The following is a 16,731-nucleotide window of genomic DNA, read 5'->3' as shown; positions in this document are numbered from 1 at the left end:
ATACATATACGAAGAAAAGAATCGCGACAAAAGAACAGAAAAACCTTGTGTATATATAGCAACGGGAAAAAATAATATCACTGACTTTAAAAAAAAAAAAAAAAAAAAAAAAAAAAAAAAAAAAAAAAAAAAAAAAAATGTAATAATCGTATGGGAGCGAAAAAATATCGTCACGTGCCTTTTGCAATGTAGTTTTCAAACTATCGTTATCGTATTATTATACATGTATACTCGCGGCAGTTGTGCAGAATTACACAGTTCGATACAGTTTCAATCGTCACAAATATTATATAATAATAATAATATGATATATGAATTTATGATGGTGCTCGGACGTCGGGTGCAATAGAGAGTGAGACGTGCCCGCGGTAGTATTTTTGCGGGGAAATTCGACGAGGGGAAATATGTTTTATTAATATTGATATTACATAAATTGCATCTAACAAGCGGTTTTTTTTATAGCGCGTTTGTATACGTACGTATATGTATTAAATAACAATTTGCTTTAGCCAGCTATTTCTCGATTTGTCCGTTAGATATATATTTCATTTATTTATTTTTTATCACCCTCACTGCTGCACATGGAACTGAGCCAGACAAGCGTGTTTTGCCCGATCAGGTGTATTTTTTTTGGCGTGTACGCTTTACAACAATATATTATACTAAACTTTCAAGTCTTATATTAAACTTCAGTTGATATTTGTGCAGGTATATAATAATTATATAATATATATATATATATATCCGTTGTTCGGAAAGTACTGACCAAGTATCATTACATACACGAATGATATTCGGTTTTGAACTATGAGAAAGTATTAAACTCGGTAACAGAAACAGAAGGGATGCACACGAGTCTGATAAAACAATATCATAATATTATTCCGAAGTGGTTTCCCAATATATATCATACATTTATACATACATATACTTATAGTAGTATATTAAATATTAATACAATACATTTATATTAAATGTGATTTCATTGTAGACTGCCTGCAGTAAGTATTTGCATATGAATATTATACGCATTGCAAAGAAATACGATAGGTCTTTAAACAGACTAAATTATACATTATTGTTTATTATAATACTTATAATAAAATTATATCCATAATTGTGTACCACATAGTTTATACTGTGATAGTTTTAAAGATATGGGGACAATGATGATTTAAAATCACAGTAATTAGTAGTAACTATATAGTAAGTTGGTAAGAGAATATTGGTATTTTATATTTCTAAAGATTGTTTTAGTATAATAATAAAGTAGGCACTTGACTAAATATTAAAGTTATTTGATATTCGATGTAAATTCATTACTAAGGAATAAGGATTATTAATTATTAGCTATTATATAAAGTTTTTGAACTCAAAAAATACGTGTTTGAATTTTTATTTAAGTGCATTAATATTTTCAAAAAAAAAATCATCTGCTTAATAATTTTTAGTGAAAAGGGCGGTTCTCGGTTTAAATAAAAAAATTCATAACTTTAGTATAAAGGACATTCTTAAATATTATTTTTAAAAATTGATGATTTTGAAAATATGGTTTTAAAGTATACTTAAAAATTCAAAAAATCAGGATTTGATTAAATGCATTATTAAAAAATAAAAGGGGGCGGAGGTGAGTATGCTCAATGAATCATCTTGAATATATTAAAACGGTAACACCACAGGCAGCACGTAAATCGTCGTTTAGTACGAGTAAATTATAATATACACACCGAGTGTGCATGAGATTTAATCGGTCTCCGTCGACGTGTTTACCTACCTATACATTATTAAATAATATTATATCCGTCGTCATTGCCGCCGTCCAATAATCGTTTACTAGCTGCACGCGAAGTGATCGTTTGAGTTGCGCGTTTCAAAACAATAATTACAATGATGTACGCGAGTGTATTATTGCTGTAGGATCGTATTCGAAAAATAAACTTATTTGACGTTGCTTATTAATACGAGCTAATTTTCTCAACGGACAACGGTCGATCTACAAATAATATTTAATGACGATTGAAGGAGAATTATTTAAGGGAACATATAGGTACAGTAGAAAACTAGGAACGGTGTTTACTATCGCTATAGTTATTAACACGTAATCTTTTTTATTTATCGACGACCTCCGTCCCGATCCGGCATATTAATATAAAAATATAATAATTCACTTAAGATTTATAAAGTTTATATTTCTCTTAATTCTCAATAGTTATAGGGAATATATTAAATCGGCTAAAACTAGTCGGGAAAAAATAGCATTCAGAATCGTATAGGTAAAGAAAAAGATAGATATTATATAATAAATACGCGGTCGTGGGTGTCACTGTCACATGTATGTTCATCACATCTATGTTTGATCTGTTTAACTTATATCGCGGTTATTCGTGTTCTTATTTATCCCGATGTCCCATCACCCCTTTTAAGGTCATATTGCAGTCAATATAATATAATTATATAATGTTTTGGCGAACCGACGACTCTAACACGCCATTTGCTTGGACATGAAAACATATAATTTATTAATTTCAGAGTAGGTACCTCACTGTCTATGGAAAACGTCCAAATCTGGGCTACGACGAGTATATTTTAATTATGGAGAGTTCGGTGGACCTTTGGCGGATATGAATCTTTGTCTTGCCTACACGCATCGACTGTATAAACTACTATATAAACGTTAAACTACCGCAGAAGCCGATGACGGTTATATGATATGGATATAAAGATTATACTAAATGTTATTACTGTTATTATTAGATATTGTTATTAGTTTATTACACTTTTTCAACCACATCAAGTCTTGTATCTACGCCGACATGGGATTTATTTCGTATATCCATCAATCACGTAATATTAGATACTAATAATAATATATTATCGGTGTACAAGGTATTTTACATTTTGTATGCGTAAAATATATAGTTGAAAGTATATTGTTTATATTATATTTTATATATTATAGGTGTGTAGGTACTGGTGGATTTAAAATGAAAAGTATAGCAACCGACGTACAACCTAAATCTATAACGTATTCTCTAACCCGCAACTGAAGTGTTTTATTATTATTTTTTTTCCCGAAAACTTTAGAAGACTATTATCATAATAATATAATGTACGCTCGTGCTGCTACTGTAGGTAATAATCATACATATTTCTGTCGTTATTATTTATGATGTTAGAAAAAAACTTTTAATTTTTAAATCGCTCTACCCTTGATCTCGACCCGAAAACTTATTAAGCCGTTTTTATAACGTCACGCCACGGCGTACTCGGCGCCGGTCATTGTTTTTTATATTCAATTGGTACCTAAATAAAGCGAACAGCATTATACAGTGACGACATGTTGAAGTATAAAAATAAAATATTAATATTATAATTGTTAAAACTTTAAAAGCATACACACATAATTTATAATGTAAACACACATGCGTACATACGGGTGTATAACTTTCAACAACATATTTTAAAAACTAATACAGTTGATATTATAGTACAGCATATTACCGACTAGATACTCAAGAAGTTTTAAGCATAGTGGACGTTCTTGTTAAAATGTAGAAGGCATGGTCAAATTTATTTATAATATATACATTTTATCCATGATTTTTTTTATTAAACTGAGGGGCGATCGCCCTCCCCCTCCCCGTTCCCGTCTCAGACTTAGGTTTTTAACGTCATTACTTCATAGTTTATTATTATCGTATTTCGTAAGACATCATAAATATCATGTTTGCCATTTAAAAATCACCCGCCCCTCACCCGTAATTTTGGCCTTGATCCGCCCCCGATTAAACTAATGTAAAATCATTGAAATTGAGGTAATAGTAATTTAAAAACTTAATTATTTTGTATAATTTTGTCAATAAAAATTGATTTAAAAAAATAAAATAATATGTTATCATCTATTATTATACTTTAAACGAACGCCCGCGATGTCATACATGAATACGGTAAAGCAACCACAATCGTATTATATAGAAAGCAGGGAGCATAAATAGTGATACCATAATAAGCGTACAAGAGCAGCATATGTTACACCTTTGAAAGCGATATACATTTATTAAAGAGACGTGTGTTGTACATTTTATAAACGTAAATATTTTGTTCGATATTGTTTATCTGCAGCGAATGGGTATAAAATCGAATTAAAACACATATAAACGATCAGTTTATAGTAAAATATGTGCCAATAATATGCTATAAAAATAAAAAAAAAAAATGGTTGAATAATGGGTGATGAGTGTTACGTATTGATCGATCGTAAGACAATTGTGAATATAGAAAATAAATAATTTCTTAAACGAATTATATTTGTCGTACCTTGAAACCGGAAATAAATAATAAAAATACGATGTGGGATACATAATATCCCATAGTTAAATATATTAACTAGAAAATTACACCTATGACTCAATGAACAATAATGATGAAAATGCCCTTAATTTTTTTTCTGTATCTCATATAAAAACAATAAATGAACAATATAAATCGTTATATGTAGATATATAAAAATTATGAATACGTTAACTTAAATGTTATATTTCACTATATCAACAAAATAGTATATTTTTGATATTTCGTATACATTTTGAAAAACACACCAAACTCGTCATCAGAAAAAGAAATATTAAATCTTATAATTTATATAATAGAATTGATTACTCATTACTATATTTATTAGTTTTTAAAATAAAATAATATATTGTTTTTTATAAAATCATTGTTTTTAATTGATCAACTTATTAATTATTATTATTGTACCTGAAACCGAAGTCGGTGCACGCCCACATGTATATCACTGTGCAGCATAACGCATTGTGTATATTAATACTATTATACATATATACTTTGTTCAGCGAGAAAACGCGCCGCAGACCGACCAAAATCAGTTTTTCTGCGCATTCCCAAGTGACATCCAGCCATAGGCGAACCAGTTTTGATAGCAGAGTAACGCGGAGGGTTGCGTAGAATCGGCGCGTTCTCTCGCTGGACAGAGTATAGGTATTTGTACCTCTTTATGTTTATTGGGTTGAAATCTCAAAATACAGAAATTAAAATAAATGCAAGATAAAATCCGCGTTTATTTATGTACTTAATATACTGATATAAATAGTTATAAATTACAAAAAAATAAATTATAAGACTATAAATACTATAATATAAGAGAGCGTATTAAACGTGAAAACGTTTTGAAAAATTAGAAAAATAAAAGATAGATAGGTTGAATGTAAGACAGACATAGAAAACCATAATGAATTGAGTGCGAAGGAAGATAGGCTGAGCGGGTAAGATGTTTTAAAAACATTAATGGACAGAAACCCTTGTGAAAACAAATATCCCGATAACTATGTATACGTTCGTGTTTATAGCGCGTGTATAATACACTGCGTATAAAATGAATAATAAATTAAGCGAAAAATAATAATAATAATATTAATAATTGCAGGAATATATTGTGCAGTGTGCCTACAGGATTCCGATGACTCCGCATGCCACCCTGGAACCGGCGTGTCCGGTGGTAAGGCTGTCGGTGAATCCTCCGCGGCCCATGTCGTCGGTGTCAGCGTGCACGACTACTGCGCGACCAAGGATGTTGTGGGCACCGACCAGCGAGATGAGCGGATCCGAGAAAGAGAATTGTGCCACCCCAGTGTTGTCGGCTTGGATGTTGCCCAAGTCACCGGCGTGTCTGGTTTCGTCGTTGGGGCCGCCGTGTTTGTTCTGCAAAACAACGATATAAATATGTTAGTATTATATAAAAATATAACGATGTCACTATGTTTAACTTTTATCTGTTTCACAGCAGAGTTCAGATGGTATTATAATAAATAAATTTAGCTATAGCCACTGTCGTCAAGGAGACGATTCTGGAGATTGATCATTAAAAACCACGAAATCTGTTGTCCCTATAATACAGGAATTTACAGCCTTTCCCCGTGTACACTATCTGAGCCGCATTATAAAAGCGGCATGGGCGGGAAAACATTGTAAAATGGTATAAAATGTTCAATTAGTTATAATAATCTATAACACATATATTAAATTGATTTACTCATATATTTCAAAACGGGTTAATACGATATATATATATATATACTTAGATGAATTGGGGCGACAAAAAATATTTGCTCCCGGGTGTAAAAATTGTGAACCTGGCACTGCCTCCCATTTTCATATTAACATAATAATATAACGCCTTCGTAGTTTTTTTTCTGTATGTAATTATTACGTGTTGGTATGTGAGTATTTAAATTGTAATTTGTTTAAAGACATGGAGTGTATTACATACATGTTGCTGTAATACTTGCAATAGACATTGATAAATGATAATTAACTAGAAAGCGAGTAAGGGTAATAGAAGTAGTAGATTATGTTGAGATTTTATTTTGTGAAACATTTATATATATATCTATACGTTGTGAAAATGAAAAACGTTTACCAACAAATATTTTATATGAATACTTTACTGATGTTATACTCAGTAGTCTTAAGTACGCCCATGATGACCACGATGTATACAAATCATTATTTTAATACCTATATTAATGTTATAGTAGTTATTTGAGTCTAATACTATAATATAGCAGTGATTCGTTAATTAGGTTTCATAATCGAACCTTAGTTTGATAAATTAATTTAGATTAATAAAAATTTGAAGCTATAAAAAAAAGTGACCGTAAGAACTAAAGACTTTTAGATTTGTACCTTTTAAAAATAAAAAACAATCTATAATATATTATTATAAGTTATGAATCATAGTATCACACCATTCACTCCTCATAGTCTTATAATATAAATATAGTGCATATAATTATATGATTATTATATCAAGTATCCAATTGTTAACAGACAAGCCATCAAATTCATTACGAACACTGAATACATAGAATTGCTTAAATGTTTCGCTCCGCATATCACACGCATACATATTATAATGAATGATAAAAAAAATTTCAAGTTTTTCGTTTGATTTTTAAGACATGTTACAGACGAAAGAAGGATCGTTCAAATTACGTCATAAGGATGCCTCTGGCGTAGGTAATAAGTGTCAGACCTATGACTGCGGCAGTATGTCGTTTATATGTATAAAGTTATGAATAATAATAATAATATTTGCATACTTATATGCTAGTTTGTAAATCGAAATCACGTTTATTTGTGTTCTTTATACATGTGTATTTATAATATGTCGCTCGAGCGAAGACGAATGGTTTCCAATCTCACATTATCACAAGTAACAGATAAACATGTGTATACGACCTGATGACGACTATAAAAAAAAAATATCGTATTTTAACGACGCTCTATAAATTATATCGTTAGAATATTCGTGATAACTGATAATAGTATTGAAATCGAAGCCCCGCAACAGCCGAGTGGTAAGAATAGAAAATGGTCGTATTAAAAATATATGTATTACAGATAGCAGATGCATAGAAATTATATTTTTTTGGGGGAAAATAAATCAAATCGAACGCGCACAAAACCCACAACAGTATTATGTATACGTTATAACTTTATAAGGACATACACGATAAAATTACCTTCGTTTACGGTTATTATGTATACTCAATGGTACACATAAATACGTATAGTATGTGTACATCTTAATGTGCCGCAACATTTATAATAGCTCACAGCGCCCCAATAGCAACTCGTTTTCAAAAATAAATTTAGATTATATTACTATAATATTGACTAATAAATATTATAGTGCAAATAGACACATTTGTTTTACAAAATTATTCAGTTTCACATCAAATTCTTTCATTAAAAATCGTATAATAATAACATTAATAACATAATAATGCGGAATAATTGACTTTTGGGTTGAAAAGTGTACTATAATAGCCATATATTTCCCACACAGTATAATAGTATTATAAATTATTTTATACAGATTAAATAACATTAATTATTAAATATACTTTGGAGAATTATGAAAGTTATATTAATGTAAGAAGTTAATGCTCTTTAACTTTTTCGAACTGTTGGGCATACTTATATATGTATAATTTTTAGATTTAGATTTGATATATTATAGTCAATATTTCAATAGTCATTGAACATAATCTACTCGATCGAAAACTCAACGTTGTCAAATCATAAATAAATTTAAAACTATTTATCAACATGTGAGCCGGGAGATAAATAAATAATCGATAACCCTATTGGCTATTTATGAATTGAAAATGAGTAAAAACAAAACACTTAAAAAATTGCGCCTGCGTGTACGCACAGACACACACACATACTTCTTGATGTGTAAAAACGTAAATTTCGTTCTCACGCACGAGACATTAAAATTTTAAAATACACAATAGTAATTGCTTGGCGGGTCGTCAGCTCGTCACCGTAATAATAATAAATATACATAGTTAATAATGTGCTACTGCGTGGTACATTAAACACAATTATAAAATATATTATAATAATTGGTTTTTGAAAACAATAGTAATATTCCTACAACAGTATACAATATACTTAACATTAAACACTATCCTGGCGTGATCGAATTGGATCGTATAACAAAACCTATCAACGTCGGGTAAACAAATACGCACGTCGTGTTATTATAATTCAATAAAGGACGCACGGAATTCGACGGTCGTTACGATATAATACGCTCGTAATGCATTTATGTTATAATAATAATATAATACGAGAAACAGAGAGAGTGAGAGAGAGACAGACAGAGGTTCCGGGCACGCCGCCCAGAGACGACTTTAACGACCATGTCCTTATGTGGCGACCTCACAACGTCAAATTAGCTCCTGTAAATTAACTAAATGAAAAAATCAATAAACCAAAGACGGCGGGTCTCTGCAACAAATAACAATGGACCACTGCAGTCGCCGCCCTGTCGCACGTCGTCGTTGTACACAAAACATCAGGTACGTTTTATGTATTGTAATAAATGTATAGCGGCGTTATCGTATTGTTAACGTAATGCGGCTCGAATTCAATAATAAAAATAGTAAGAAGGAAAACTGTTTAATAATTTAACGTATACTCGCCGTAGCCGAGTCCTATTGGGTGTAAGTTCGACGCGCGGAGTATACAGTTTCCTTTTTCATTTTGGAAACAGCAGCGACCGAAGCACGTCTGCTTAGTGCGTTTGAAATGTTCGTCGGTCACCGCGCATACGATGCGAGTTGAAAAAACGACAAGTTTGAAATGCTGGTACGAATACCGAAAATATAATGTTTCATTATATAATTATGATGTCTCGAACGTTTTCGACAAGCCAATTACTTTGTATACTACAACGTGATTCACAAAGCATGATCACTCCCATTTTTCCATTTCTTAAGATTCCAATTTTTGGAATTTTCAAAAATACCTAGAGATCATATTTTTAAATTCTTGACATCGTTAGTACTAGGAGATATTTAAAGAATGTCCTGTGACGACACAATCTCTGTTTTTCAAATAAGAACCCCACTTTTTCCCTGAAACTTATTTATTGGATAATTTTTTTTTAAATTTTGACGAACCTAACTTAAAATGCAAACAAGTAGTTTTGAAGTCATTAAAATGCCTTATTATCTATTTCTGTCATTAAAAATAACTACATTATTGGGAAAGAAAAAGATCGTGAGTATTGAGTATATGTTTATTACCCTGTATAATGCGTGTGTGTGTTTATTACTACTTACAAAACGATAAATAATTCGAAATAAAAGATGGGACAGGGGTATGAGGGAGTAAATGAAAACGGAATGACAACAATAGCGGCTCGTAATCCACCACAATAAACAACATAGTATTAAGTATACGACGTGCGTCCCGCTTGTATGTACAACAATTGGTGTTAAACCGTACTCGTTATTGGTGGCATGCTCTGCGGGACGCCGTCTAACCAGCGATCTGAGAGCTGATGAGAAAAGTCACGTTGACTGTAATATCCAGCTTCTCCGCCGGGTGTCAAAACATTGTATAAATATTTTAAAAGAAATTTATATATTATTTTATGTATTAGTGTATTACACGTATAGGCTACTCCAGTCGTTTGATAAAAAAAAGGACGTTTTTCGCTTAGTCGTGCGTTTGACAGCGCCGAAATAGATGCTAGGGTTTAATATAGGTGAGCATTAGTCTGCAAGATTTATACTAATGATGATATAAGATAGGCCTAGGAAGCTTGTAAGAGGTTTCCTCAATTCCGACCCTAATTTTTTTATCCCAATAATTTATCTAAAAATGTATTACAATAACTATCAGAACAATACATTATTATGTATGTATACGGAAACTTATAGGGATATTTGGTTGTATCATAATTCATAACTTAAATTCAAATCTAATAACTCTGAGGATATGATTTAACGTTAGTATTATCTACTTGACTGAAGGGTCACTGAATTTACACTGGACGTTTCACTAACACTGAAGGCATAAACTAACAACCGTAACTATGTAAGGACTCGAAAGCCAACCCTGCTCATGCACTATACATATATTGTGTTTATAATAGAAACACTACTGCAGGCGAACTATGTATAAAGGCGATACGATATAACTGTATAAGACGTCGTATTATATGCATAACAGACCGGTGCAGTGATTTATGATTGACCTTTTTTTTCGTCTTACTCGACCGTTCTCGCGCAAAGACCTTTGAATTTGCATTCCACGCAAATATACGCCTTTAAAATACAAAAACTACCGGGCGAAACCAACTGCAGTAGCAAAGAAACCAACAGCGATTCTCGTCGAGGATAAAATATTTATCGCATTCGCGGGAAAAAAGATTTATCATTTGGCCTTGTTGATTTTTTCATCGCATATATATTACATATCACTTATATATAATATAGTATATAGTATTGTGTATTTGTAGCGTACGCCGTGTTCCAAGACTACGCCATCGCGTATATATATAGGCGTGGAAATAGAAAAACAAGTAGTAACCGTCTAACAATAATTTATTTATGCATTTCCAACCGTTTTTTCAAGACGTTCCTATTCGCGAAACGATTTACATCGGGTTGGTCGCTGCTAGTTTTAGGTATATAATTTTATTCAAAGATATTATCATCGATTAAAAGAAAGTTTCGTCATCACGAATTCAAATTCAAACGCATCGTTAAAAAACAAGAACACAAATACGCATATATATGATGATTATAATTATGTCTGACACTTTAGTTCTTTCTCGCAGCAAACGTGCAAACGGTTATTAAATATGAAATACTTTTGAAAATCGTCGGAAAATATTATTTCTGATATAGGTGTAGTTTATATTACATAATATTATGCACTTCAGGCTACGTTTAAACTAATGGCGCGCTCGGCGGGATAGCGCACGCCAAACAAACTTTTTGGATAGAATTTAATTAAATTTTCTGACGACGGATCGCCGCCTCTGTCGTTTAAACGTCCATAAAACACATCGACGGCACGTTTTCTATTGTATTAAATACAATAAATACATAATATTGACGTACGTACTTATATATTACATAAGACTTTAGACTATATACAATTTAATACAATGACATTATATTCGAATATAATCGACGAAAAATAGAAATTTATAAAATGTGCGCGAAAAATATTCGTATATCGAATGGTTAAAACATTAATACACGAGTATGATCTAAATGATCGTACATGGATTTTACAAATTTTAATTTGGGCATCAGGGACGTACAGGTACAAATCGATGGCGTGTTTAAATCATTTTCACGCGGAAATAGTAATAATATTTAGTCACTCGTGAATTATGCACCTGATTAAAACTCAAATATATTCAGGTTGCCAAGACAAAAGACTTAAGTTCGTCATCGTACACGTGTTGTGTAAGCACATTTAATTTACTTTAATTGCGCACAATTCGGTCGGAGATTTCAATAGGTACTGTAATATCGCCAATCGCTATTGTCTAAATAAATAATGCTACAGTATTGCATATGCTTTTCGTGTGTGTGATTTACACTGCTGGGAATGATACTGCAGGGTGAAGATAATAATGATATGTCCATAATTTCGATCTGGACAATTTTGGTCTCGACTAAAATTGATCACGTGAACATGTGCGAGTTTGACACGACGTTTTTTTTAACCTACTGAAGCTAATGAATCCCTTTTTAGATGACACGAAGTGTCGGTTGGAATTTGATTTCGTTTTCATTGTTATAATAAGGTTGTCTTCCGCATAATATGTAACGTAATGTTATACATAAACGTAGTGCTTGTGTGAGCGTGTAGATGTATATATATATCCGTGTCTATATATCGCGTAGTACATATATAATATTATAGTATACATCCGTTTTCATGTTATAGTTTTATGCCGCATCCGCAGCCGTCACATCCATCATCGGTGGTAAGACTTATTAGCCGACCCATCGAGGGGATAACAACTGCGACTAATATAATATAATGCATACATATATTATATAGGTATTAGGTATATATAAGCATATAGCTAACACTAGGCGGCGGCGTATGCGAGACGGCGCCCGACCACGATAACGACGACGACGTACACGGATATAAGTAAGTACACATGTCAGCTCGTTCGGTTTAGTGATGGTGCGTGTTCCCAGTAAGCGTATACTTTTTTTTTAATATGTACTATATCATATATTGTATACACGCGTAGTCGAGTCGTCTGTTCCGCCGTCTATTGGTCCGCTCATCCCTCGAGATCGAAACCAGTATTTATACGTGAAGAGCGTATAGTATATGGTATTGGTATAATATGTACTCGCACGTATATTATATTATATATTGTTGCATATAGGTATTGTTGTTTTTGTTTCGTCGCCAAAGAATGCGCTATTTAAAAAAATAAAAATTTAAAATATATCTTATACATCGCGCGTCCTTCTGATGACGGAGTCTTTGGATAGCTGCTGTTTTATTCGTACACAATATAATATATAACACATATTATATTAATATTATGATTGTATAAACATTTCTACGACAGAGTTACTTGTAACCCACGTAAGTACGTTTTAAACGAAATTCGATCGCAGTATCGAGAAATACAGATTTTTCCCCTCATTGAAATCGTGTATATGAGCATTATTTTACCGGTCGTTTCGTAATGGGTAGGTTATACATAACAGTATTGTTGTATACATGCGTATAGCTGCTCGTGTTGTATATTATTATTAAATTTATAGTATATACATATACGAGTACATATAGGCAGGTATACACAGGTACTAGGTAGGTACGTTTGAACGTTTTTAGCTCCTATCGTGTAACTCAAAACCGGTTATTTCAGACCGTATAGTGATTTTAAGTAATAATAATAATAATAATAAAAAAATCTGTAAATTAGATACGATCGTCCGTCCGGACACCGTGTTCGGATTGCTTGTAATCATCATTTTTATCGCCGTTTAATTGTTACGATCACGGTTATAATACTAAACAACGTATTGTCTTATTTTAATTTTTTGTAACGAATAGACACCAGGTCGTGTAGGTTGTAAGTACCTACTTCATGAATAGATATTAATAGGTAATAATACGTTTCGGTTGTATCCACAGCAGGCGGTTTCAATACGATTTCGTGTCACCCGACAGTGAGTGTATTTAAATTTGTGTTTTCTAACTATACGTTTAAGGAAGTATATACTATAATACTATATACACACCAAGAAAAATTCCGTTTGACAACTAAAATATGTGTTATTAGTTTATTATTTTCTACGATGATTTTAATCCACACGCTACTACATTAAATGATATGAATAGGACGAATAGGTACATAACGATAAATAATAATGTAATGAATAATAATCATATATTGGTAACGTTAAAGTTTAGTTCTTTATTGGCAGCTGAATGGTCCTCTAGATATGTCCAAATGGCTTATAGAATAAATATTATACTCAAAACGTTCATACTAAACGAAATAAACGCATAAAAGGTTTTTTTATTCATTTTTTATAAAAGCATTATAATGTTTTCAACAATTTACATTTTATTCTATAGTTTTGTAATGGTGTTAAAGTGGTGTTCATAATATTGTTATTGTTTATCCAGGAAAGTATTTTTCCCAGGCAAAGTTTTTAAAAATACGTACACAATGTGACCGATGGGATGTCAAAAGTGAGATAAACAGTATCCATTGGAAAATTATAAATCATTTAAAAAACCGAAGTGGGTTCTCACGTCCTATTTTGTAATCTTTTAAAAATACGGACAGCGGAAATGCAATGTATTTTAATTTAACTAAAATATATAGGAACGGGTTCTTGAGTGTTGTCAAAACGTTTTCGTTTTGCTTGGATGTTTTATAATTGCCTTTCGACTAGACATTGAAAATATATAAATAATAATAATAATATATAATAGTATGGCAATAAGTTGATTTCACACATTAATGTTTGGTATTTGAAACAAAACAAAAGGAATAATAGTACCTAATTACAATTTACAATTGTATACATATTACATGAAATCCATTGTTTTAACACAGAATAGTAACTTATGGCTGCATTTCTTATATTATATAATTTTATTTTTAAAAACACATAGATTGATGTTTATTACGTAAATTTTTAATCAAAAAATTAAAAATATATATTTTTGTTTTATAAAATTTGTTTGCATTACGTCCTAATACAAGTTTTAATCAGTATAAGTAGGTGGGTATCGTAAATACGGCTTTATTATAAGTTAATTATTACTCATTAGGCTCTAATAGATGTATAGATTTTTACCATATCTGTTCAAAGGTTAAAATATGTTAAGCGACGTTTAAACAATATGAACTGATAATTTAACGAAAAGCGATCATTATGTAAATTACAATTATTATTATACAATGAGTTATAAACATTATGTAAAATATTTAAAATCAATATATTTTAACATTTTAAGATGTTTTAGATATACGTAAACAAGCTCGTAATATTAAAATAAACTATTAACTTTTGACTACTTAAATTTTTGATTTAATATTCTGTGCTTTAAGAATATTATTTTTTGGAGTATTTTAATTCTAAAAATTGAATTTTTTACGTGTGGCTATTACTTGTTTTAATTACTTTTAAATGTTATAAATGCAAGTTTAGATGAGCAGAGTTGCTTGTATAGTGAAACAATATTTAATGAGATATCCCCATACAACTCTACTTCACTTTTAAATAATTTAAATACTTATTATACAACTAATTACCTAACTAATAGTTCAAAAATCGAATTTTATTAACAAATTTCTCACATTTGTTTTTAAAAATGTTGTTTTATGAAGATTTCAATTTTGTAAAAATCTAGTGTAACAATGATACCTCCGCGTAAGGCGTAACAGTGGTATCTACAGTATGACTTATTATTTATATTTATAACAATAATATATTTATCCTATATTAAGATATTTTTATATAATACTTCTACAAAACTAAAACCTAAATTGATGTAAATTATTTTAATATTTAACTATATTTATATATTACTAGCACAAACATTTGTAGAACAAGTCGAAATCTTATCTAATCTGTTATATGATAATGATGCATAGTTTTAATGAAACTTATTTTTGGATTTTATATTAACGTAACACGATGCACTTCTCGGCAGTGTTATTTTCTTGTTGACCATACTGGTTATATATAATATATAATATATATAATATTATTTATATTCAATGCCGTATTTGGGAAGTTAAGGGTTCACCACCCCAAAAATTTACTCTGAGTACGGCCTTGTATATATTTATATTATACATGAACAGAATATAATATTTTGTTTGTGTATGGGGTGTGGTTGAGAGTTTGTGCGATTTTTTAAAGACTCTTTGACTTTTAACTTGTACGCTAGTTGCTGAAATATTGCATGATTTAAAACAACCGTACTCAGAACATGATATAAACGAGAATCGTTAAGTTTAATGTTGTGTGAGAGAATAAACACTATGATTAAGCACAAGTGACAGTTGACACATATCGTGGCTCTTCCGAGAACTTTCAATCTTGACCCGGAAGTCAAGGGGGCGGGGAAGAAGAAAAATGCCATTATATATTATATTGTCGGTTTTGTATACAAAACATATAGGTAGTGATTTGTTGAACGTACATTTTGAAATTTTTAAATCGAATGAAGTTAGTGGCTTGGAAGTATAGTTGGAAAAAATTAAATAGTTGAAAGCAATATTATGTAGGTAATACACCTATATCAGGAACGAGCTATACGGTTTTATTAAATATTAGACTCGGTAATTTTCATACGAAATACAAATTAAATTCGACAGACATAATTATTAAAGTATTAATTTAATTTAATAGAATATATAATCAATAATTATAGATATAATAACTATGTATAAAATATTATATTGAATATTGTGATAATTAAAAATTAAACTATGGCGTTCAATGTTTCTAAATACTGACGATTTACTGATACTGACGTACTAAGATTTTTGAAGTTTACATAGAATTATTAGAAATGTTTAATTACGTTATTATAAGTGTGGATTTATTACTATGTTATATAACATGGAAAATTATAGTAGAAATTAGTAAAATTTAATATTTCATAATTATAATACAACCCAATTGTAGACTATTATTTTTTTAAATTAAATTTATTAATTTTACGTGTGTATAAAATGTTTTTAACAATTGCTTTTTATTATATAAATTTAAAAAAAAATGGTTTATGGAGGTATACATTTTATATTATTTATAAATCGATTTTAAATTTCTATAAGAAGACCAACAAAAGTATGAAACAATGAAATAATAACATGGAATGAAAAAAAAA

General features: G+C 30.6%; 1 protein-coding gene across 1 annotated transcript in view; it reads right to left on the bottom strand.

Moving 5' to 3' along the window:
* LOC132919541 (superoxide dismutase [Cu-Zn]-like) overlaps positions 1-16,731 on the bottom strand; it is a 76,321-nt gene that overhangs the window by 9,404 nt on the left and 50,186 nt on the right. The window contains exon 4 of the mRNA XM_060981222.1: positions 5,468-5,718. Coding sequence (XP_060837205.1) covers positions 5,468-5,718 — 251 coding nt within the window. The remainder of the gene's footprint in view (positions 1-5,467; positions 5,719-16,731) is intronic.

Source organism: Rhopalosiphum padi, chromosome 2, assembly GCF_020882245.1.
Source record: "Rhopalosiphum padi isolate XX-2018 chromosome 2, ASM2088224v1, whole genome shotgun sequence".
Lineage (NCBI taxonomy): Eukaryota > Metazoa > Arthropoda > Insecta > Hemiptera > Aphididae > Rhopalosiphum > Rhopalosiphum padi.
Note: the sequence above shows the minus strand (reverse complement) of the source record. Positions and strands in the feature narration are given on the sequence as shown.